A 25,408-nucleotide genomic window follows, 5' to 3' on the forward strand; every position below is an offset into this window, starting at 1 on the left:
TGATGTTGCAGAAAAAAGACCATATATTTTTTTAACCGATTTCCGAACTCTAAATGGGTGAATTTTGGCGAATTAAACGCCTTTATAATATTCGCTCTCGGAGCAATGACGTCACATTTTCTCACTTTCGTCGGTGTGTTGTCGGAGGGTGTAACAACACGAACAGGGACGGATTCAAGTTGCACCAGTGGCCCAAAGATGCGAAAATGGCAAGAAATTGGACGAAATTTGTTCAAAATACGAGGGTGTGGGGAAAGCCGACGAAATGGTCAGTCGTTTGTTCCGCACACTTTACCGACGAAAGATATGCTACGACAGAGAGATGGCAAGAATGTGTGGATATCCTGCGACACTCAAAGCAGATGCATTTCCAACGATAAAGTCAAAGAAATCCGCCGCCAGACCCACATTGAATCTGCCGGAGTGTGTGAGCAATTCAGGGACAAAGGACCTCGGTAGCACGGCAAGCAATGGCGGCAGTTTGTTCCCGCAGACGAGCGAGCTAAACCCCCTGGATGTCGTGGCTCACACCGTCCCTTATGCCACCGAAGATGATCAAGAGAAGAATAGCGACCCTAGCTTCCCTGGCCTGCTGACATCAACTCCAAAACTGGACAGATCAGCTTTCAGGAAAAGAGAGCGGATGAGGGTATGTCTACAGAATATATTAATTGATGAAAACTTTATTCATTACTCGCGGTTTTACGTAAATTATTATACATAAACTGTGTTTACCAATAATTTGGCTTAAAAACATTGATTTTTTTCAATCATTTGAGTACCGTATTTTCCGCACTATAAGGCGCACCTAAAAACCACAAATTTTCTCAAAAGCTGACAGTGCGCCTTATAACCCGGTGCGCTTTATATATGGATAAATATTAAGATTCATTTTCATAAAGTTTCGGTCTCGTAACTACGGTAAACAGCCGCCATCTTTTTTCCCGGTAGAACAGGAAGAGCTTCTTCTTCTACGCAAGCAACCGCCAAGGTAAGCACCTGCCCCCATAGAACAGGAAGCGCTTCTTCTTCTACTGTAAGCAACCACCCGCCCGCGTAGAAGAAGAAAAAGCGTGCGGATATTACGTACGTTTCATTTCCTTTGTGTGTTTACATCTGTAAAGACCACAAAATGGCTCCTACTAAACGACAGGGATCCGGTTCATGAAAAGACGCAATCTCTCCATCCGCACACGGATTACTATTTCACAGCAACTGATATTCCTGTGAACCGCACTGTGGATACAACGGGAGCACGTACGGTGAATATTCGCACCACAGGGAATGAGAAGTCATCCTTCACTGTGGTTCTAGCTTGCCATGCTAATGGCCAGAAACTTCCACCCATGGTGATATTCAAAAGGAAGACCTTGCCAAAAGAGACCTTTCCAGCCGGCGTCATCATAAAAGCTAACTCGAAGGGATGGATGAAGAAAAGATGAGCGAGTGGTTAAGGTAAGTTTAAGTTTACGCGAAGAGGCCAGGTGGCTTTTTTCACGCAGCTTTGTCCATGTTGATATACGACTCCGTGCGCACCCACATCACGCTGGTTTTAATATATTATTAAAGTTTGACTGACCTATTTGACTGTTTTTTTGACATTCCTTTAGCGCAGTTAGATGCGGCTTACAACACGGGGCGGCTTATAGGTGGACAAAGTTTTGAAATATGCCGTTCATTGAAGGCGCGGCTTATAACCCAGGGCGCCTTATGGTGCGGAAAATACGGTACATTCGGGTAGTCTTGTGTAATGCAGTATTTTGTGTCTATTTAGGTATGGTTAACCTGAGTGCTGAAATCGTGGAAAAATATATGTTTTTAGCGCGACTGTCTGCACTCTCAAAGTGCATGTTGTTGCCAAATGTATTTCATATGCTGCAAACCTAGTTCATAGTTGTTAGTAATTATCTTATCAGACAGAAGCTGCTGTAATCCGATTCTGAATCTGAGCTAATGTCGCTATACCTTGCTGTTTGTTTGTATTGGCATCACTGTGTGACGTCACAGGAAAATGGACGGGTGTATATAACGATGGTTAAAATCAGGCACTTCGAAGCTTTTTTTAGGGATATTGCGTGATGGGTAAAATTTTGAAAAAAACTTCGAAAAATAAAATAAGCCACTGGGAACTGATTTTTAATGGTTTTAACCCTTCTGAAATTGTGATAATGTTCCCCTTTAACTTAAAATACCAAAACGGAGACACCAGACTGTGGAACAACTCAAGCTGTTCATCAAGCAAGAATGGGAAAGAATTCCACTTCAAAAATGTGTCTCCTCAGTTCCCAAACCTTTACTGAGTGTTGTTAAAAGGAAAGGCCATGTAACACAGTAGTAAAAATGTCCCTGTGCCAACTTTTTTTGCAATGTGTTGCTGTCATTAAATTCTAAGTTAATAATTATTTGCAAAAAATTTTTTTTCTCAGTGTGAACATGAAATATCTTGTCTTTGCAGTCTATTCAATTGAATATAAGTTGAAAAGGATTTGTAAATAATTGCATTCTGTTTTTATTGACTATTTACACAACGTGACAACTTCACTCCTTTTGTACCATAATTACTATTGTTTAGTCCAACAGTTTGTAAACAAAAAAAGCCACACTTAAAAGTGGTCCTTAGGGACATTTATTTCAAATAAAGGGACCAGTGAGTAACGCTTGGTTAATGTCAAAACAAACTAATGATTAGTTGCGATCTATTTCGTTGAGAATTGAGTCTAGTCTATAAATAAACACTGAATATCAGTGATTAAAAGAACTTTAAATAAAAACTTCAGACATTGAAGCTCTTTAAATGAGATAATTTAGTTGCTCGAATGACTTGTCCAGGGTGTACCCCGCCTTCCGCCCGATTGTAGCTGAGATAGGCTCCAGCGCCCCCCCGCGACCCCGAAGGGAATAAGCGGTAGAAAATGGATGGATGGATAGTTGCTCAAATGTGACTTGGGTCCATTTCTTGGACGTGTTTGACCGGGCGCTCACAGGTCAGGGGTTCCAGCGCAGGTCGCAGACCAGCGCGATGTGGTCAGACGGGTGCGCCACGCTGGGCAGAGCCGTGTGAGTGGTCACCTCCTCGTGGCTGGGCAGAGGGATCACCTGCTCCACCTGCATCCTCTCCGGCTGGATGAAGATGTAGTCCAGGCAGCCTTGGAAGCCGCCCACGTAGTTGGTGTAAGCCAGCGGGCAGCAGGCGCTCAGCAAGGGGGGGAACGTGGAGGGCAGCTCCATAGGGCACGACTCCTCCGGACCCGAGCTGCTCCAGTCCCCGTGCTGCTGGGGAACCGTGGCCTCTGTGACGAGCTGGAGCACACCTGAGGCAGGACAACAGGTGCTACAATGTAATAACAAGCAGGCGGGGAAAAAAACCGTGTCCAAACAGGTACTGCAGGAGTGACGTGTGTTGAACAATGTACAGTGGAAAGTATTCACATCGCTTCACTTATTCTACATTTTGTTATGTAAGCCTTAGTCCAAACTGGTTTTGTCCTCAAAATTCTACACACAATACCCCATAATGACAATGGGAAAATATATTTTTTAATTTTTTTGCAATATTAATTACAAAAAATTCAATATTGACAGCCTTTGCTCAATACTTTGTTGATAGGGGTGTAACAGTACGTGTATTTGTATCGAACCGTTTCGGTACGGGGGTTCCGGTTCGGAGGTGTACCGAACGAGTTTCCACACGGACATATTAAGTAGCGTACTGCACGTTGTGTAAACAATACTCAAAATGCCGAGTTTCTTAAATGCCTCAAATGTCCGGCATTTTGAGTTAGGGTTGCGTGTATTTTCAATGTACGTTCAGGGTTAAGAAGGGGTTAAAAACAAAACAAATTGTGCGCGCAGCAGCATTGGTGAGGGAAGGGCAGAGACAGAGAGAGAGAGAGAGAGTTATGATAAACGTACATGCCACACTATTATGCTAGATCCACTATGGACTGGACTCTCACACTATTATGTTAGATCCACTATGGACTGGACTCTCACACTATTATGCTAGATCCACTATGGACTGGACTCTCACTATTATGTTAGATCCACTATGGACTGGACTCTCACTATTATTTTAGATCCACTATGGACTGGACTCTCACACTATTATGTTAGATCCACTATGGACTGGACTCTCACAATATTATGTTAGATCCACTATGGACTGGACTCTCACACTATTATGTTAGATCCACTATGGACTGGACTCTCACACTATTATGTTAGATCCACTATGGACTGGACTCTCACACTATTATGTTAGATCCACTATAGACTGGACTCTCACTATTATGTTAGATCCACTATGGACTGGACTTTCACTATTATGTTAGATCCACTATGGACTGGACTCGCACTATTGTGTTAGATCCACTATGGACTGGACTCTCACACTATTATGTTAGATCCACTATGAACTGGACTCTCATACTATTATGTTAGATCCACTATGGACTGGACTCTCACACTATTATGTTAGATCCACTATGGACTGGACTTTCACTATTATGTTAGATCCACTATGGACTGGACTTTCACACTAATATGCTAGATCCACTATGAACTGGACTCTCACACTATTATGTTAGATCCACTATGGACTGGACTCTCACACTATTATGTTAGATCCACTATGGACTGGACTTTCACATTATTATGTTAGATCCACTATGGACTGGACTCTCACACTATTATGTTAGATCCACTATGGACTGGACTTTCACACTAATATGCTAGATCCACTATGGACTGGACTCTCACACTATTATGTTAGATCCACTATGGACTGGACTCTCACTATTATGTTAGATCCACTATGGACTGGACTCTCACACTATTATGTTAGATCCACTATGGACTGGACTCTCACACTATTATGTTAGATCCACTATGGACTGGACTCACACTATTATATTTGATCCACTATGGACTGGACTCTCACACTATTATGTTAGATCCACTATGGACTGGACTCTCACACTATTATGTTAGATCCACTATGGACTGGACTTTCACTATTATGTTAGATCCACTATGGACTGGACTCGCACTATTGTGTTAGATCCACTATGGACTGGACTCTCACACTATTATGTTAGATCCACTATGAACTGGACTCTCATACTATTATGTTAGATCCACTATGGACTGGACTCTCACACTATTATGTTAGATCCACTATGGACTGGACTTTCACTATTATGTTAGATCCACTATGGACTGGACTTTCACACTAATATGCTAGATCCACTATGAACTGGACTCTCACACTATTATGTTAGATCCACTATGGACTGGACTCTCACACTATTATGTTAGATCCACTATGGACTGGACTCTCACACTATTATGTTAGATCCACTATGGACTGGACTCTCACACTATTATGTTAGATCCACTATGGACTGGACTCTCACACTATTATGTTAGATCCACTATGGACTGGACTTTCACACTAATATGCTAGATCCACTATGGACTGGACTCTCACACTATTATGTTAGATCCACTATGGACTGGACTCTCACTATTATGTTAGATCCACTATGGACTGGACTCTCACACTATTATGGTAGATCCACTATGGACTGGACTCTCACACTATTATGTTAGATCCACTATGGACTGGACTCACACTATTATATTTGATCCACTATGGACTGGACTCTCACACTATTATGTTAGATCCACTATGGACTGGACTCTCACACTATTATGTTAGATCCACTATGGACTGGACTCTCACACTATTATGTTAGATCCACTATGGACTGGACTCTCACACTATTATGTTAGATCCACTATGGACTGGACTCTCACACTATTATGTTAGATCCACTATGGACTGGACTCTCACACTATTATGTTAGATCCACTATGGACTGGACTCTCACACTATTATGTTAGATCCACTATGGACTGGACTCTCTCACTACTATGTTAGATCCACTATGGACTGGACTCTCTCACTACTATGTTAGATCCACTATGGACTGGACTCTCACACTATTATGTTAGATCCACTATGGATTTATGCATTTTTTAGTTGTTTTATTTTTAATACATTTGCAAAATTAAAAATAATGGGGTATTGTGTGTGGAATTTTGAGGACAAAAATGAACGTATTCCATTTTGGAATAAGGCTGCAACATAACAACATGTACAAGACAACAACATGAGAAGTGTTGATGTTGTGAAATGAAAATGCTGTCATGTAGAAGATGGCGATACACAGGAGCCTAAAATGTGGCGTCACCTGAGGTCGGAGAGGAATTGAAGTCGCCACAAAACACCAACGGGGCTCCTGGCGCGACCCCCTCCATCACATGACTCAGGTGTCGCATGGCCACGCCCATTTGCACCAAGCGAACGTTCCCCCCTTTCGAGGAGAGGAAGTCAGCTTGAAGAAGAAGAGACGGAACATAACCGTGGTTGTACCTTGAGGGTGCCAGTACAGGTGTGTGTTGGCCACACACACCTTCCTGCCGGCCTGGCTCAGGTCCTCCAGTATGCTGACCTGCAGTCGGGGGTCAAGTGTCACAAGGAGGAAGGACAACAATAAAAAGCGTGTTGGCACCTGTAAGGAAGTGGACCTCTTGACCATCTTGTCTTTCAGGGAGTTGTTCGCAGAGACCTTCTCCAGCAGCTCGCCGTGGATGGGGTCAGAGGTCAGCGCCTCACTCAACATGATGTCATGGCGACTCAGCAGCTTCAATTTTGTCCTACAGGGAAAAAAATACTAACATTTACATGCTAACTTTTTCAGCTACTGTAATTTTACACTTTTTTTTTCTCTAATTCCACAGCCATACACTTTACAGTCAGGTATGTGAAACATGTTACCCATTACCATGCTAACATTTACATTAGGGGTGTAACGGTACACAAACATTTCAGTTCGGTACGTACCTCGGTTTAGAGGTCACGGTTCAGTTCATTTTCGGTACAGTAAGAAAACAACAAAATATACATTTTTTTGGTTATTATTTACCAAATTTGTAAACAATGGCTTTATCCTTTTAACATTGGGAACACTATAATAATTCTGCCCACAATCAACATTAAATTGCCTCAAGTTGTTGCTCAGATTAAATAAAATGACAAAAATGTTCTTCTACTTATAAAAAGTGCAACATTAAACAGTTTCAAGCCTGTAGTTGATTTATTATGTAAATGTTATATTTTTATCAACATGTGATAGCAGGGACCCTGCCATTCTTAACTAGGCTGCTGTATTACTAATAATTAATGTAACTATAGCTGAAAAAATAGTACAATAGCAATAGGAGAGACTATTCATCCCTGAACACCATGGAGTTCATGTAGGCTTAATGATGCACTTACATTATTATATCAACTATCAGAGACAGAAACTCTTCATTTAACATAATGTCCTTTTTTGCTGCTTCAACACAGCTCAATCAACACAGAAAAAGGTCAAGTGAAATAACAGACAGGGCTTTGCTGTCCGTAACACACACACACACACACCGCAAAATGAGCTAACGTTACGCTAAAAGCGAATTAGCATTCACCTCAAGCCAGGACTGCGAGCGAGCTGAGCTGCAGTTTAAGTTTCTAGAACAGGGGTGCTCACACTTTTTCTGCAGGCGAGCTACTTTTCAATTGATCAAGTCGTGGGGATCTACCTCATTCATATATATAATTTATATTTACATATTTATGAAATATATGTTTTTGTTAACAAGTTAAAGGTGTTTAATGATAATGCAAGCATGTTTAACACATATAGTTAATATTGTTAATACATTAAAGGTGTTTAATGATAATACAAGTATGTTTAATACATATAGTTAATATTGTTAACAAGTTAAAGGTGTTTAAAGATAATGCAAGCATGTTTAACACATATAGTTAATATTGTTAACAAGTTAAAGGTGGTTAAAAATAATACAAGCATGTTTAACACAAATAGTTAATATTGTTAACAACTTAAAGGTGGTTAAAGATAATACAAGCATGTTTAACACATATAGTTAATATTGTTAACAACTTAAAGGTGGTTAAAGATAATACAAGCATGTTTAACACATATAGTTAATATTGTTAATAAGTTAAAAGTGTTTAAAGATAATACAAGCATGTTTAACACATATAGATTCCTTTCTTTCATGAAGACAAGAATATAAGTTGGTGTATTACCTGATTCTGATGACTTGCATTGATTGGAATCAGACAGTGGTGATAACGTCCGCATTTTCGAAAGGAGGAGAAAAAAAGTCCTCCTTTCTGTCCAATACCACATGAAAGTGGTTGGTTTTTGGCATCTTATTTGTCCAGCTTCCGTACTCCTTTGTATACACTTTACAAGAAATACATTGTCGGCAAACTCCGTAGCTTGCTAGCTTGTGCACGCCAGCTTTCTGAGACTCTTATTTTGGTAGCGCAGGCAGGATGAAGCAGAGCTTTTATTGTGCAACTGTGCAGTCGGTCTTTGGAGTTTTGACGACAGGTATGGCACCAGAGTCTTTTTATTTATTCTATTTTATTTATTTATTTTTTATCGTGTTCTCTTTGTGTTGTGTTTGCTCGGTACTCGTACCATCTTTTAACCTGCCCATTGTACAGCACTTTGGCTACCCCTATGGTAAATTTTAAATGTGCTTTATAAATAAAGTTGATTTGATTTGATTTGAAAAGAGTTCAAAAACGCCGTTGCGTTCAGGAAGGAACATTTAAATATTACGTAAGAAAACACAAAATAATTCATATCATAGCAGGTTTTGACATCATACACAAAAAAATAACTATTCTGGGATGCAAAATCTATCTAAATAGGTTCCTGCTGGCTGCATTAAACAGGTGGTCGCTATAGACAAGGTGTATGATATTTTTCTCTACAGGGGATATTTTTAGGGCCGATATTGGCAAGTCTAACACAGGTTTGACTGCATATTAAATATATTGCTTTAAGTTTTGATACACAACTGTCATTTCAATTGGTATTACTTCCTATTAGGGTTGTACTGTATACCGGTATTAGTATAGTACCGCGATACTAATGAATCATGTTCGGTACTATACCGCCTCTGAAAAGTACCGGCCCCCCACTCCCCGCACCTCAGTCGTAGTCACGTCATGTCATTACTGGTTTTACGAGCAAACGAGCATGTTCGGTAGCGCACAATCACAAAGTACTCACAAGCAGACAGAAAAGGGAGAACGGACGCATTTTGGCTTAAAAACTAACGATAAAGTAGGGCTGGGCGATATGGCCTTTTATTAATATCTCGATATTTTTAGGCCATGTCACGATACACCATATATATCTCCATATTTTGCCTTAGCCTTGAATGAACACTTGATGCATATAATCACAGCAGTATGATGATTCTATGTGTCTACATTAAAACATTCTTCTTCATACTGCATTAATATATGCTACTAATCACAACTAAAAGTGTATTTATTAAAGAGTTATTAAGCAGTGGCACAAACATTCATGTCATTTCCAAAACAGAAAGTGCAAGATTGTCAGAGACATTTTAAAACAAGCTACCGGTATTAGTGCACTTTTGTGCATGATGTCACTAAGATGACATATCAAAACAACACTTAATTAAAGTGCACTTTTTGTACAGAACGCCACTACAATAGTTTAAAACAAATAAAGTGCACTTTTGTGCATGATGCCACACAAGATATTTCAATAAGTGTCAGATAAAAATGAGCTGCATAATAGGAAATCAAATAGTGTATGTCCTTCACTATGTGGTAGGTTCCTGCGGACGTTATCTCCTTCTGTTGTTCACTATTTTTTTCATACGGTGTTGATCTGGAAATGGTTGCTTGGGCATTTTGTGGGTGTGGGACCGAACGGAGATGTTGACATGCAGAGTTTCAAGCACTCTTCATTCTCTAGCGGGTGACTTTTCAAATGATGCTACAAATTAGCAGTAATGCTACTTTTTGTAGCAACGCTTTCGCCGCATACTTGACATATTACAGTTGTCTGTTCAACATCTTCCCGCTTGAAGCCAAACCACCGCCAGACGATGGACCCCGTGCTGTTTTTCTTGGGAATTAATTCTTCTATCTTCATTTGTTACCAGATTGGCACCTTTTTTCTCTCGTATTACCACTCGCACCGGTCCGCTAGCACCACAGCTAACACTACCCATGACGCTACCTCTCTGCTCCGTGAGGGCGTATGACGTTGCACGCGCGACAGTATGTGACATATGTAAGAAGGTGCGCTTGTTTTATGTCTCTGAGGAGAGACAAGAAAGAGTGAGAAGAGCCTGTAGTGCAGTGGTTCTTAACCTGGGTTCGATGGAACCCTAGGGGTTCGGTGAGTCGGCCTCAGGAGTTCGGCGGACCCTCCGCCGCGGAGGGCGAGACACATCCGACTCATCGTGTAAATAAAAACTTCTCCCTATCGGCGTATTATGGATACGGCAACAGCAGAAGTCACACTGACTTGCAGGTGTGTAATTTGTTTTGAGTTCATGCACTGTTAGTTTTGTTCTTTGAACAAGGTGATGTTTGCACATGGTTCATTTTGTGCACTTTTGTCTTGAATTTGAAAAAATATATATATATATTTTTCACTAAAGAAGGTTTCGGTGAATGTGCATATGAAACTGGTGGGGTTCGGTACCTCCAACAAGGTTAAGGACCACTGATGTAGTATAATGCCCGCAGCTAAAACCAAACTGCGTGAGAACGTATACTCCAATACAGTGTTTCCCACAGGACAGGCATCTATTTGTGGTGGTGTGGTCGGGGGGTGGGGGGTGGCGGCGGCAACGGCGATGACCAAGAAGAACACGGAGTTGGAATATAATTACAACACTTTATGTACATATTTATATACAGATTTGAACAATTAGTTATTCACTGAAATATATTTATTAATTGTGGTTCTTACAAAAAATACATCTTATAAAATATAAAAGCTAAAATGTCTCTTAAAGCTCTGCCCCTTTAATTAGTGCATACTAAATCATTTAACTTTAGCCTACTACTACAACCATATTATTTACCAGCAACATAAAGTGAAACAGAGGCAGAGGTGTCCTGCCAGTCAGTAAACCTCCTCCTCCTGCTGCTGCTGAACAGGTCGCACTGGAGCTAGTCTCGCTCGCCAGACCCTCCTCCAGAGAAGAGGGAGACACTGGAGCTTACCGTGCTGGGTGTTATACAGCCATGACTTAAATTGTGGCCTTTTTAGCCATTGTGGATCGAACCCAGTCGCTCTATGTTTTGTCGTGGTCCTCTCTATAAGGCACATAAGAATATAAAATAGGACCCTTTTCATGAGAAAAGTGCATTTCTGATCTGACCCTGCTTTATTTTTCAGTGTTTGCTGAGTCTCACCTGTTCCCTCCGCCCTAGCTGGCTCTACATGCTGCCTGTCTTCCTCCTCTCCTACAACATCTCCCTGCTATCCCTTCCTCCTCACCCTCTCTTACTGCCTCAGCTGCCACAGCTGCGGCACTAGTTGAAGCCTGGAAATATTGGAAGCAAATTAATTTTCACACTGATGGACGTCTGTTCACTTTCCTTATGAGATTTCTATGTGTCTACACCGTTTTGATAATACCTCCTGTGGTCCGGACTGTAGGCCTACCTCCTCTCCAAGTCCAGCCCTTTTCGGCCGTTGAAAATATTTTTCTATACTCATCTGTGTGAAGGAGTGAACATCCAACATTCGAATTTATTACTAACAATCAGAAGCGCTCTATGTACAGTGCCGTCTAACCTTAAACGGCAGCAGCTCAACACATGCAGGGTTCAACGTTTTTTTCTACTTGCCCGACTTCTCAAATCTACTTGCCCCAATATTTTTACTTGTCCTGCCTAGGTTTTTTTCTGGCCGTGTAGTGCTCATGGCTTATATATTACTAAAATCCTTCCCGTTGACTATTTACAACACTTCACAGTAATTATTATTATTATTATTATTATCTATAACTACGTTTAAATGGCATTGCATACATGTCAAATTAAATGCTATTTCACATTATTTGACCAGTAGCAGTTACACCCATCTGAACAGGTCAGCCACATGTTTAAAGCCCGATCACAGTTGAAATCTTGAAATGAAGGGCCTTTAATGACCAAAACATTAACCTGGACAACATTTTAACAGCTGGTTGGCTCAGATTTTATTCTTTTCATTGCATTCACATGCTGCAGTGGACAGTGGACAATTTAGCTTCAGTATTAATGCAGTATCTGAAGCACCGTCTCCACGTGTGTTTATTGACAACAGGGTTATAACCTGGACACGTTAGCTCGTAGGTATGAAAACAGGTGACTGTTACTACGTGCGTCTGCCCCGGCCCCCGAGTCAAACAGCGGCGGTGTTAATGAAGCAGCGTCAGGCTGCTCACCGTCAGTGAAACGCTCGGTGAAATCGCGGATTAACGTTAAATATATGACGAGCCGCGAGCGATGCAGCTATAACCTATCTACCTATAACCTATATTACCCTCGTATTTTGATCCGGTCGGTCCGTTTTTCTTTTACTCCGCCGTCTTCTTCTTCTGGCCCACCAGGTGAATTAAGTGCTATTGGCGGAGTTACAATGCATAGTAGGCTACCGCCACCTACTGCACCGGAGTTGTAACTACAAGGTACATTCACAGACAGAGTCCCATTGCTTTTATGAGCGGTCGAGCGACTCAAAAGCCGAAAAATCCATTTGTGGCGGACGTAATTCTTTCGTGGCGGGCCGCCACAAATAAATGAATGTGTGGGAAACACTGATATGTCACCATATAGTCATTTTCTATATCGTACAGAGACAAACCTGCGATATATCGAGTATATTCCATACATCACCCAGCCCTAGGACAAGGTGTATAATATTTTTCCCTGCAGGGTATATTTTTAGGGCCAATATTGGGAATTTTAACATATAAAATATATTGCTTTAAGTTTCGATACACAGCTGTTGGATGATTGATCATTTCAATTGACACTACTTCCTATGAGAAAAAGAACAAATTGTAGCAAACCTGCGATAGAAAGTTGCCAGTCCTTCATGTTGCTTCTCTTTAACCCTAAAAACGCCATCCAGGCCGAAGGCATCGAGGGCCGGGGTCAGACTGTCCAAAAACACACCTGTAACAATAAAGACACGACAACGTCAGGAAAAACATCAAAGGATATCTGACAGAATGTTCCTGTTGCTTGTGTCTAATAAGTCAAACTATTCCATAAACATGACAAGTGACCTGTGTCAACCTCCTGCAGACACACGATATCAGCGTGGTATCCTGCCAGCTCCTTTTTGATCAGGTTCTGCCTGTAGTCCAGCTGCATGGCGTAGGGGGCGCAGTAGGGGTACAGCACAGTCTTGGACAGCTCTGTCTGGGCGTAGATGTCGGCCAGGATGTTGTAGGACACCACCCTCACAGACGGCCAGTCCACCTGCTTGGCCGTGTACGCGTGTCGGGTGTCGAACGTGCACACCCCCGGTCCCGCTTCGATGGCACTGGCCGAGACCAGTTCTTTGAGCTGCCCTCTGCGGTGTCCACCTTTAGCCGTGCAGCAGAGTTTGAGTCTGCAGCCAATGTCCTGATTGGAGGGGACGTAGACTCTGGCACGTCCTACTTCTGTCCAGGCGATGTCTTCAACGGCTGCATCGCCGGAGGTTTGAGCACTGCAACGAAAAAAAAAAAAGCAATTAGCTACCGGCTGCCACCTACTGATATGGAAGAGTATTACACGGTTACTATGCCGAGCTCCAGACCAGTGTTTTTCAACCACTGTGTGTGTGAGATACAGTCTGGTGTGCCTTGGGAGATGATCTAATTTCACCTATTTGGGTTAAAAATATTTTTGCAAACCAGTAATTATAGTCTGCAAGTGATGTGTTGTTGTTGAGTGTCGGTGCTGTCTAGAGCTCGGCAGAGTAACCGTGTAATACTCTTCCATATCAGTAGGTGGCAGCAGGTAGCTAATTGCTTTGTAGATGTCGGGAACAGCGGGAGGCAGGTAAAAAGGTGTCTAATGCTTAAACCAAAAATAGACAAAAGGTGAGTGCCCCTAAGAAAAGGTATTGAAGCTTAGGGCAGGCTAGGCAGAACAAAACTAAAACTGAACTGGCTACAAGGTAAACAAAAAAAGAATGCTGGACGACAGCAAAGACTTACTGTGGAGCAAAGACGGCGTCCACAATGTACATCCAAACATGACATGACAATCAACAATGTCCCCACAAAGAAGGATAAAAACAACTGAAATATTCTTGATTGCTAAAACAAAGTAGATGCGGGAAATATCGCTCAAAGTAAGACATGAAACTGCTACAGGAAAATACCAAAAAAAGTGAAAAAGCCACCAAAATAGGAGCGCAAGACAAGAGCTAAAACACTACACACAAAAAAACAGCAGAAAACTACAGGGTGTGATGTGACAGGTGGTGACAGTACACCAGTGACGTGCAGTCACTAAAGGCAGGTGAGGCGGGGCCTCACCTGCCATCATGGAAAGAAAAAAAATATACCGGTATATTAAATTGTTAAATGTATCCAGTGATTATACTATAAAGTTATTTTCCATTTAACTTCACCAGTTATAGATTATTTTTATTCAAAATCGCTGAATTTTCACATTTTCCGTTCAAATACTGAGAAGAGACGGTGCGGTGAACAGCAGCCAGTTGAGGCACGTCACTCAGTGCCTCAACATGGACGGACTCGGCTAACTGCTGGTCTGCTGTGCAGTGAGACCGTATTGCTATATGAATTATATTATACGTTTCCATAGTTTAGTTAGCTGAGGTATATAATGTACAGTGTATTTTGTCAACAACTGTATGTGTGTAAAGTATTTATTGTGCTGAGCGATCATAAAATGGCTACAAAAGACGCACTGGCTGAGGCTCGCCTCCTGCACCCCCGCCGTAGAATGTACGGCAACACCTGACGGGAGTGTTATATCAACTAAAGCCCACACTTAAACTTTCCACGTGCAAGATTGAATCTATTTAAAAAAGTTATTTCATAAGAAGCCAAAAAGTGCAAAAACAATAATGTTCGTGTTGGAGGAGTTGTGAATGACTGCAGGGACACAACATTAGGTACACCTGCAGACTGCAGGTGTACCTAATTCACAACTCCTCCAACACGAACATTATTGTTTTTGCACTTTTTGGCTTCTTATTAAATAACTTTTGTAACCTATTTTCATGGGCTTTCCTCTTTGTGATGTTAAGTTCCTGTTATGCGCTGTTATACAGTATATGCCTTGAGCTCTTATTTTGAAGGCGCTAAGAGCGGAATTTTGACACGGAGTGGAGCGGAAGTTTTTGAAAGAAGGTAAATAAAGTGGTCCTCGTGTAAACTGGAGCCTCCGTGTTTGTTATTTTGTAGTTTCATACAGTATAGGCGACATTTATAAACCCTCGGTTACACTTTTTTAAATAGATTCAATCTTGCACGTGGAAAGTTTAAGTGAGGGCTTTAGTTGATATAACACTCCCGTCAGGGGGTTCATTAATCCAGCACAACAGCGGCGCATTTACAAGTAAAGGTAAGACCATAATAACTTTTTTTATTAAATGTGCTTTTTTGTGTGCTACAGTTTGTATGTGTAAAGTTAAAGTTAAGTTAAAGTACCAATGATTGTCACACACACACTAGGTGCATTTGACCCATCCCCTTGTTCACCCCCTGGGAGGTGAGGGGAGCAGTGGGCAGCAGCGGCGCCGCGCCCGGGAATCATTTTTGGTGATTTAACCCCCAATTCCAACCCTTGATGCTGAGTGCCAAGCAGGGAAGAATGCTGGTATGAGCTTTTAAACATAACCCGTTAACTGCTGCCAATCAAATGGTGAATAAGATACTCTTTAGGGTTCATATGTTTGTAAATCTGACTGTGATGAAGTCAGTGCCTCACCAGCCATCAACCTCACCGCACGTCACTGCAGTACACCTACTTTAAGACAAGAGCTATAGTGATGCACACTTAGATATACTTTAAAGTCATATCCAACAATTGCGACAACGACTTTTTACTGTCAACTGAGTTTCGTTTTTAATGATTTCTCCTGGTGGTGTGCCTCCGCATTTTTTCAACGCAAAAAATGTGCTTTGGCTCAAAAAAGCTTGAAAAACACTGCTCTAGACAGCATCGACACTCAACAACAACACATCATTTGCAGACTATAACTACTGGTTTGCAAAAAATATTTTCAACCCCAAATAGGTGAAATGAAATCATCTCCCACGGCACACCAGACTGTATCGTGTGCCGCGGCACTGTGGTTGAAAAACACTGCTTTGACTTTAATACCTTATATTTGGGACTTGTTCTTTGAACCATAGGAACTCGCAGTCTTGCAGGTCTCCGAACTCCACTTCCAGCTTGGGACACACGGGGAATCCAGCCAAGAGGGAGGCGGGCAGCTCGGCGCTAGTGAAGGTGGGAGCGTTCCTGCTGACCAAGTACTCCACGTCGCCCACCCGCAGCACGGCTCCGTCCCTCCACGCCTCCGAGTTCACCACCGTGTCCTCCACCTCGTCGCCGTCCACCAGCAGCTTGACCACGGCGAGCTCCGGGCTTTCGGAGGGCTGCTGCCGCGCCTTCCTCTTGGTCTTCTTGGCCTGGCCCTTGGCGAGGTTGCAGGCGATGCGGGACAGGACCTTGCCCAGAGGCTCGTCCTGCTCCCGCTGCATGTGCTTCTGGCTGCCCGCCATGCTGAACGAGATGGTCAGCCTGGGCTCCCCGGGGACACACCTCACCACCGCCGGCTCCATGCTGCCGAGAAGACGGCTGACGGAGAGCAGGCGACGGGGAAAGCGCAGCAGAGCAGCGGGGAGCTTTTTCAACATCAAGCCCCCGACAACCACACCGGAAGTAGTGAGAGTCGGCGGAAAAGAGGCCGTCTACTTTCTGGTGTCGTCAGCAAGGGGTCGTCTACTTTCTGGTATCGTCAGCAAGGGGCCGTCTACTTTCTGGTATCGTCAGCAAGGGGCCGTCTACTTCCTGGTGTCGTCAGTCAGCGAAATGTGTTTTAAACGATGTCTATTACACCTGAAGCGTCTATGTTCAACAAGCAAAAAATAACATTTAAATATCTGTTACTTTGATATTAACTTTGCAACAAGGCGGTAGGTAGAGCATACTTATGTGATCAACGAAGTTGGCTGTACGGTCTTCTTCAGCGACATATAAATGCTCTGTAAAAAGCACCACTGCCCCCAACTGGATGGAGGTAAAAGTACACGTGTATAATCCATTTTAGACTTATTAATACGTTGCATTAATTACAAAAAAAATCATACAGTGCGTTTATTTTATGTTTTATGCGTGGATGGACAACAATGAACTATTAAATGATCTTTTTTCTATTGATTCGAGGGGCAGAACAAATACTTTATTTAGAAAACACTATTTTAATCAGTGAGGCCCACATATAAATGCACTGTAAAAAGCATCACTGCCCCCAACTGGATGGAGGTAAAAGTACACGTGTGTAATCCCTTTGAGACCTATTAATACATTACATTAATTACAAAAAATCATACAGTGTGTTTATTTTATGTTCTATGTCCTTTGCAATGGACAAAAATGAACTATTAAATGATCTTTTTTTTCTATTGATTCGAGGGGCAGAACAAATACTTTATTTAGAAAAATCAGTGAGGGCCGCATATAAATGCACTGTAAAAAGCATCACTGCCCTCCACTGGATGGAGGTAAAAGTACACGTGTATAATCCCTTTTAGACCTATTAATACGTTGCATTAATTACAAAAAAAATCATACAGTGCGTTTATTTTATGTTTTATGCGTGGATGGACAACAATGAACTATTAAATGATCTTTTTTCTATTGATTCGAGGGGCAGAACAAATACTTTATATAGAAAACACTATTTTAATCAGTGAGGGCCGCATATAAATGCACTGTAAAAAGCATCACTGACCCCCACTGGATGGAAGTAAAAGTACACAGCTATAATCCCTTTGAGACCTATTGATATATTGCATTAATTTAAAAAAATCATAGTGTGTTTATTTTATGTTTTATGTCATTTACAATGGACAAAAATTAACTATTAAATGATCTTTTTTTTATTGATTCGAGGGGCAGAACAAATACTTCATTTAGAAAACACTATTTTAATCAGTGAGGCCCACATATAAATGCACTGTAAAAAGCACCACTGCACCCCACTGGATGGAGGTAAAAGTACACGTGTATAATCCCTTTGAGACCTATTAATACGTTGCATTAATTTAAAAAAAATCATACAGTGTGTTTATTTTATGTTTTATGGACAAAAAACAAAAATTAACTATTAAATTATATTTTTTTCCCATTTATTTGAGGGGCAGAACAAATAATGTATTCAGAAAACACACGTCTTCTATTTGATTGGAGAAACTCCAATAAATTGTACATCACTTGCAAGCCAAAGATGTCTTTTCCACAGCCCAGCAAATGTTTCGCTTCTGGAAAAATGCATTGAGAGGATATACCGTATTGTCCGGACTATAAACCGCACCCACAACATTTTATAGGATTTTTTTCATATATTAGCCGCACCGGACTGTAATCGGCAGATATAATCATTGCAAAATGAGTTATTTGCACAGAAATATTTTGTAAATGTACCTAAAGTGTTTCCAAACAATGTCTGTAACGCGGCTGATGAAACAAAACAGAAAAGTCATTGATCTTTTAATTCATTCTTTATGAGATAAATAAGATTTCCTCTTTTTTTTTTTTAAATAAGGTTCACAAAGTTTATCAGGATTCTTCCCCCTTCTTCTTTGTCAACACTTCAAGTTTGAACAGTTTCTTAAAGTAGATCATGCGAGTACATTATAGGGTTGTCCTCATACCGATATTTTGGTACCGGTACTTAATGTCATGTCTGTGTAATCATGTTTTGTTTTGTTTAGTTATTAGACTCTTTAGTTTCTGGCTTTTCACTCCCTTGTCTTGTTTCCATGGTTACCCATTAGTTTCACCTGTTCCACGTTTGGACTCATTGTGCACTCTTGTTTGTCACCATAGCAACCCATTAATTTTCACCTGCCCTCACGACTCACGCACCTGTCTTTAATCATGTCACTATTATTTAAACCCATTGTTGCCAGGAAGTCTCCCTGGTGACATCATACCCCTGACTCTCTGCTTCACACTTTGTTTACCTCTGCGCACTTCATGCCATGTCCAAGTAAGTTGTTTCTATTCATGCCACAGTTAGCGACTTTTGTTCATGTCCATAGTTTTTTGCCCACGTGCAAGTCTTTTTGTTTCGTTAGTCAAGTTTGTACTTCCGCCTTGAGCGCGCTTTTTGTTCCTTTGTTAGTGTCTAATGTCTTCACCTTCACGCCATGTCTGGTCCAAATGTTCATTTGCACCACGGGAGAACAAACCACGCCATAGTCCAAGTCCTGACACTTAAAATCTCAAAATAAAGGGGATTACAAAAAAAATAGTAATTATTGGCTTCATTTTAACAATCAATACATGTTTCTTACTGCAATCAAAGAAGAATAACGTTAGCCGCGAGCTAGCTATGTTTTGAAGCACCTCTTCAGTGACATTTATCGTTTGTTTTCCAGCCAAAACGCGTCCATTCTGCATCTTATGTCTTCACAACATCTCTGCTTGTAAGTTCTCTGCACGTTCGCGTTGCCAAACATGCGCCTCTCTGCCCCAGAACGTCATGACGACAGCGCGCCGTGATGTTGATTAAAAAAAAAAAAAAAATAGCACCAGTATTTTTCAGAGGCAGTAGCAGTGTAGTACCGTTTTTAATTCATTAGTACCGCGTTATTTTGTTAGTACCGGTATACCTTAAAACCCTGGAACATTGATTTTTTTGCTTAATCCGGGGGTCAGCAACCCGAGGCTCGAGAGCCGAATGTGGCTCTTTAGCGCCGCCCTAGTGGCTGCCTGGAGCTTTTTCAAAAATGCATCAAAATGGAAAAAGATGAGGAGAAAATATATTTTCTAATATTGTTTGTGTAGGAGGACAAACATGACACAAACCTTCCTAATTGTTAGAAATCACCCAGTTTATATTAAACATGCTTCACTGATGAGAGTATTTGGCGGGCACCGTTTTGTCCTACTAGTTTCGGCGGTCCTTGAACTCACCGTAGTTTGTTTACTTTCTCTGACGCTGCCACAGAAAGATGTGTTTTATGCCACTCCTTCTTTGTCTCATTTTGTCCACCAAAGGTTTTATGCTGTGCGTGAATGCACAAAAGGGGAGTTTTGTTGATGTTATTGACTTGTTGGAGTGCTAATCAATGCTAACATACATATTGCATCATCATGCCTCATTTGTAGCTATATTTGAGTTCATTTAATTTCCTTTACTCTGTGTATTTCATTTATATTTGCATGTCTCATGACACATCATCTGTATGTAATATTGGCTGCATTTCTGATAGTTGAGTTCCATGTTGTTCCAGACCACAGCAAACGTTACCCAGCTTGCAAAGATTGTAAAAAAAAATCCATTAGAAGATGTTTCCTTTAACTTGGACACACACATCTATACCTTTGGCCATCCTAAGCCAGTCATTTGCAGAAGTTATCTCACCTTCTGAGAAGTTTTACTAATGTTTTCCAATGTTGTAAAAAAGTGTAGAATGAATATTACATTTCAACATTGCTGTCAACGAAGAGTTGCGCCAGCCTGCGACTCATGGTCATTTTAATAGTAGGCTAATATAGACACTTACATCATGTGTTGCCTTCATTATAACACTTATATAAGTCTTTTAAAGTCATTTTGATAGTAGGCTAATATAACTAATATAGACACATCATATTTTCTCTTCATTTTAACACTTACCGTACATAAGACTTTTAAAGTCATTTTGATAGTAGGCTAATATAACTAATATAGACACTTACATCATGTGTTGCCTTCATTATAACACTTATATAAGGCTTTTAAAGTCATTTTGATAGTAGGCTAATATAACTAATATAGACACATCATATTTTTTCTTCATTTTAACACTTACATAAGACTTTTAAAGTCATTTTGATAGTAGGCTAATATAACTAATATAGACACTTACATCATGTGTTGCCTTCATTATAACACGTATATAAGGCTTTTAAAGTCATTTTGATAGTAGGCTAATATAGACACTTACATCATGTGTTGCCTTCATTATAACACTTATATAAGGCTTTTAAAGTCATTTTGATAGTAGGCTAATATAACTAATATAGGCACTTACCGTACATCATGTGTTGCCTTCATTATTACACTTATATAAGGCTTTTAAAGTCATTTTGATAGTAGGCTAATATAACTAATATAGACACTTACATCATGTGCTGTCGTCATTATAACACTTATATAATAAATGATAATAAATGATAAATGGGTTGTACTTGTATAGCGCTTTTCTACCTTCAAGGTACTCAAAGCGCTTTGACACTACTTCCACATTTACCCATTCACACACACATTCACACACTGATGGAGGGAGCTGCCATGCAAGGCGCTAACCAGCACCCATCAGGAGCAAGGGTGAAGTGTCTTGCTCAGGACACAACGGACATGACGAGGTTGGTACTAGGTGGGGATTGAACCAGGGACCCTCGGGTCGCGCACGGCCACTCTTCCACTGCACCACGCCGTCTTTTAAAGTCATTTTGATAGTAGGCTATTATAGCTAATATAGACACATCATGTTTTGCCTTCATTATAACACTTATATAAGATTTTTAAAGTCTTCAAGTTTTCAAGTCATTTTGATAGTAGGCTATTACAACTAATATAGACACTTACATCATGTGTTGCCTTCATTATAACACTTATATAAGACTTTTCAAGTCATTTTGATAGTAGGCTAATATAACTAATATAGACACTTACATCATGTGTTGCCTTCATTATAACACTTATATAAGACTTTTAATTTTTGCGGCTCCAGATATTTTTTTGTATTTTTAGTCCAATATGGCTCTTTCAAGGGCGTCACGGTGGAAGAGGGGTTAGTGCATCTGCCTCACAATACGAAGGTCCTGAGTAGTCTTGGGTTCAATCCCGGGCTCGGGATCTTTCTGTGTGGAGTTTGCATGTTCTCCCCGTGACTGCGTGGGTTCCCTCCGGGTACTCCGGCTTCCTCCCACCTCCAAAGACATGCACCTGGGGATAGGTTGATTGGCAACACTAAATTGGCCCTAGTGTGTGAATGTGAGTGTGAATGTTGTCTGTCTATCTGTGTTGGCCCTGCGATGAGGTGGCGACTTGTCCAGGGTGTACCCCGCCTTCTGCCCGATTGTAGCTGAGATAGGCTCCAGCGCCCCCCGCGACCCCAAAAGGGAATAAGCGGTAGAAAATGGATGGATGGATGGATGGCTCTTTCAACATTTTGGGTTGCCGACCCCTGGCTTAATTAATTCCGGGATTTAGCCGTTAGCGAAGAAATATCCATAGATAAGCCGCACCTTTGTATAAGCCGCAGGGTTCAAAGCTCAGGAAAAAAGCAGCGCCCTTATAGTCTGGAAAAGACGGTGAATTGTATCCTGCCTCTCCCATTAAAATGTTTCGGAAGTATCTTTATCTGCTAGATTTTCCACACAGCAGCCTTCGGGCTGTTCCGGGTCTTGTGGGAAGTAAACCTCGGCCTTGCTGTCGTCGTCGCGCTCGATGTGTTTGAGGTGGACGAGCAGGTGCACGGCGTAGGCCAGCACCAGCAGCAGGATGAGCGAGGTGACCAGGCCCATCAAGATGGCCGGCGTCAGGAAGGTGGTGCAGTCGCTCACCGGAGAGAACCTCCCCGAGGACACGTCGAACGCCTGAATCTGAGGACCGAGATTCTAATCTGTCGAGTGTTTTGCACCCGGGGTGAGGACGGCAAAGAGGAAGTCACCTGGAAGTCCGTGAAGGTGACGGTCCAGCGGCGGGCGCGCTCGCCGCCGGGCTGCAGCAGGGCGCTGTGGCGCTCCAGGCTGCTGACATGCACGCAGTGGTAGGAGGAAGAGGACGGAGCGTAAACCTCGCTGGCGTTGAACACGGCCTCTTCGGAGACGTTGTAGAGCAGGGAGACGCTGTCCATGGAGTACCACCACTGGCCTGACGCCTCGTAGAAAGTGTTGGACAGCTGCAGCCTGGGTGAGGAAGACATGTTGAGACCAAAGACTACTGGACTTTACAAACATGCAGACATACCCACCTGATTACTTCTCCCTCTGTGTGCTCCTTACTCGTCTCTTCTCTGCCGTTGTTAATGTAGAGTGGATTTTTACGTTGTTTTTTTTATGCTTACTATCATACTTGCCAACCTTGAGACCTCCGATTTCGGGGGGTGGGGGGCGTGGTCGGGGGTGGGGCGGGGGGCGTGGTTAAGAGGGGAGGAGTATATTTACAGCTAGAATTCACCAACTCAGTATTTCATATATATATATATATATATATATATATATATATATATATATATGTATGAAATACTTGACTTTCAGTGAATTCTAGCTATATATATATATATATATATATATATATATATATTTATTTTATTTTTATTTATTTTTTTCATTTTATTATATATATACAGGTAAAAGCCAGTAAATTAGAATATTTTGAAAAACTTTATTTATTTCAGTAATTGCATTCAAAAGGTGTAACTTGTACATTATATTTATTCATTGCACACAGACTGATGCATTCAAATGTTTATTTCATTTAATTTTGATGATTTGAAGAGGCAACAAATGAAAATCCAAAATTCCGTGTGTCACAAAATTAGAATATTACTTAAGGCTAATACAAAAAAGGGATTTTTAGAAATGTTGGCCAACTGAAAAGTATGAAAATGAAAAATATGAGCATGTACAATACTCAATACTTGGTTGGAGCTCCTTTTGCCTCAATTACTGCGTTAATGCGGCGTGGCATGGAGTCGATGAGTTTCTGGCACTGCTCAGGTGTTATGAGAGCCCAGGTTGCTCTGATAGTGGCCTTCAACTCTTCTGCGTTTTTGGGTCTGGCATTCTGCATCTTCCTTTTCACAATACCCCACAGATTTTCTATGGGGCTAAGGTCAGGAGAGTTGGCGGGCCAATTTAGAACAGAAATACCATGGTCCGTAAACCAGGCACGGGTAGATTTTGCGCTGTGTGCAGGCGCCAAGTCCTGTTGGAACTTGAAATCTCCATCTCCATAGAGCAGGTCAGCAGCAGGAAGCATGAAGTGCTCTAAAACTTGCTGGTAGACGGCTGCGTTGACCCTGGATCTCAGGAAACAGAGTGGACCGACACCAGCAGATGACATGGCACCCCAAACCATCACCCAACCATGCAAATTTTGCATTTCCTTTGGAAATCGAGGTCCCAGAGTCTGGAGGAAGACAGGAGAGCCACAGGACCCACGTTGCCTGAAGTCTAGTGTAAAGTTTCCACCATCAGTGATGGTTTGGGGTGCCATGTCATCTGCTGGTGTCGGTCCACTCTGTTTCCTGAGATCCAGGGTCAACGCAGCCGTCTACCAGCAAGTTTTAGAGCACTTCATGCTTCCTGCTGCTGACCTGCTCTATGGAGATGGAGATTTCAAGTTCCAACAGGACTTGGCGCCTGCACACAGCGCAAAATCTACCCGTGCCTGGTTTACGGACCATGGTATTTCTGTTCTAAATTGGCCCGAACAACTCCCCTGACCTTAGCCCCATAGAAAATCTGTGGGGTATTGTGAAAAGGAAGATGCAGAATGCCAGACCCAAAAACGCAGAAGAGTTGAAGGCCACTATCAGAGCAACCTGGGCTCTCATAACACCTGAGCAGTGCCAGAAACTCATCGACTCCATGCCACGCCGCATTAACGCAGTAATTGAGGCAAAAGGAGCTCCAACCAAGTATTGAGTATTGTACATGCTCATATTTTTCATTTTCATACTTTTCAGTTGGCCAACATTTCTAAAAATCCCTTTTTTGTATTAGCCTTAAGTAATATTCTAATTTTGTGACACACGGAATTTTGGATTTTCATTTGTTGCCACTTCAAATCATCAAAATTAAATGAAATAAACATTTGAATGCATCAGTCTGTGTGCAATGAATAAATATAATGTACAAGTTACACCTTTTGAATGCAATTACTGAAATAAATCAAGTTTTTCAAAATATTCTAATTTACTGGCTTTTACCTGTAAATAAAAGAAATACTTGAATTTCAGTGTTCATTTATTTACATACACATAACACTCATCTACTCATTGTTGTACTTGAAAGTACAATGCAATACAATTCCGGGGCAATGGCACCAATCAAATACACAGTAATGAAAACACAGTTGTTCTACTAACTGTACTGTGTGTTATGAGAGTAGAGTATGTGTGTGTGTGGCCCTTTAATAGGTGACAGCATGTGAGGTGAGTGACGTCAGTGAGTGTGTGGGCGAGAGAAGAGAGGGAGCGGTAGCGTGAGTGCGGGGAGGGACTAGTTGGTTTT

At 41.5% G+C, this 25,408-nt stretch overlaps 2 protein-coding genes across 3 annotated transcripts in view; both read right to left on the reverse strand.

Moving 5' to 3' along the window:
- Positions 1-1,601: 1,601 nt before the first annotated feature.
- pde12 (phosphodiesterase 12) lies at positions 1,602-20,682 on the reverse strand. 2 transcript variants are annotated; one of them, XM_061940858.2, is made up of 8 exons: positions 17,101-20,682; positions 16,268-17,017; positions 13,204-13,631; positions 12,985-13,090; positions 6,576-6,720; positions 6,437-6,515; positions 6,255-6,377; positions 1,602-3,311 (listed from the first exon to the last, which is right to left on the reverse strand). In XM_061940858.2, the coding sequence occupies exons 2-8, from the start codon at positions 16,804-16,806 to the stop codon at positions 2,986-2,988; spliced, it is 1,746 nt and encodes a 581-aa protein (XP_061796842.1). In that variant the 5' UTR covers positions 16,807-17,017; positions 17,101-20,682; the 3' UTR covers positions 1,602-2,985. The 2 variants fall into 2 exon arrangements, with proteins under 2 accessions (XP_061796842.1, XP_061796841.1); XM_061940857.2 differs by having other exon boundaries at positions 16,268-20,682.
- A 582-nt stretch (positions 20,683-21,264) lies between these two features.
- The window catches only part of atp6ap1la (ATPase H+ transporting accessory protein 1 like a), a 32,165-nt gene continuing 28,021 nt past the window's right edge, over positions 21,265-25,408 (reverse strand). Inside the window, exons 7-8 of the mRNA XM_061940859.2 lie at positions 22,840-23,077; positions 21,265-22,771 (exon numbers count right to left, since the gene is read on the reverse strand). Of these exons, the coding sequence (XP_061796843.2) occupies positions 22,505-22,771; positions 22,840-23,077 (505 nt within the window). The 3' untranslated portion in view covers positions 21,265-22,504. The remainder of the gene's footprint in view (positions 22,772-22,839; positions 23,078-25,408) is intronic.

The sequence above is a fragment of the Nerophis lumbriciformis genome, linkage group LG03 (genome assembly GCF_033978685.3).
Source record: "Nerophis lumbriciformis linkage group LG03, RoL_Nlum_v2.1, whole genome shotgun sequence".
In the NCBI taxonomy this organism is placed as follows: domain Eukaryota; kingdom Metazoa; phylum Chordata; class Actinopteri; order Syngnathiformes; family Syngnathidae; genus Nerophis; species Nerophis lumbriciformis.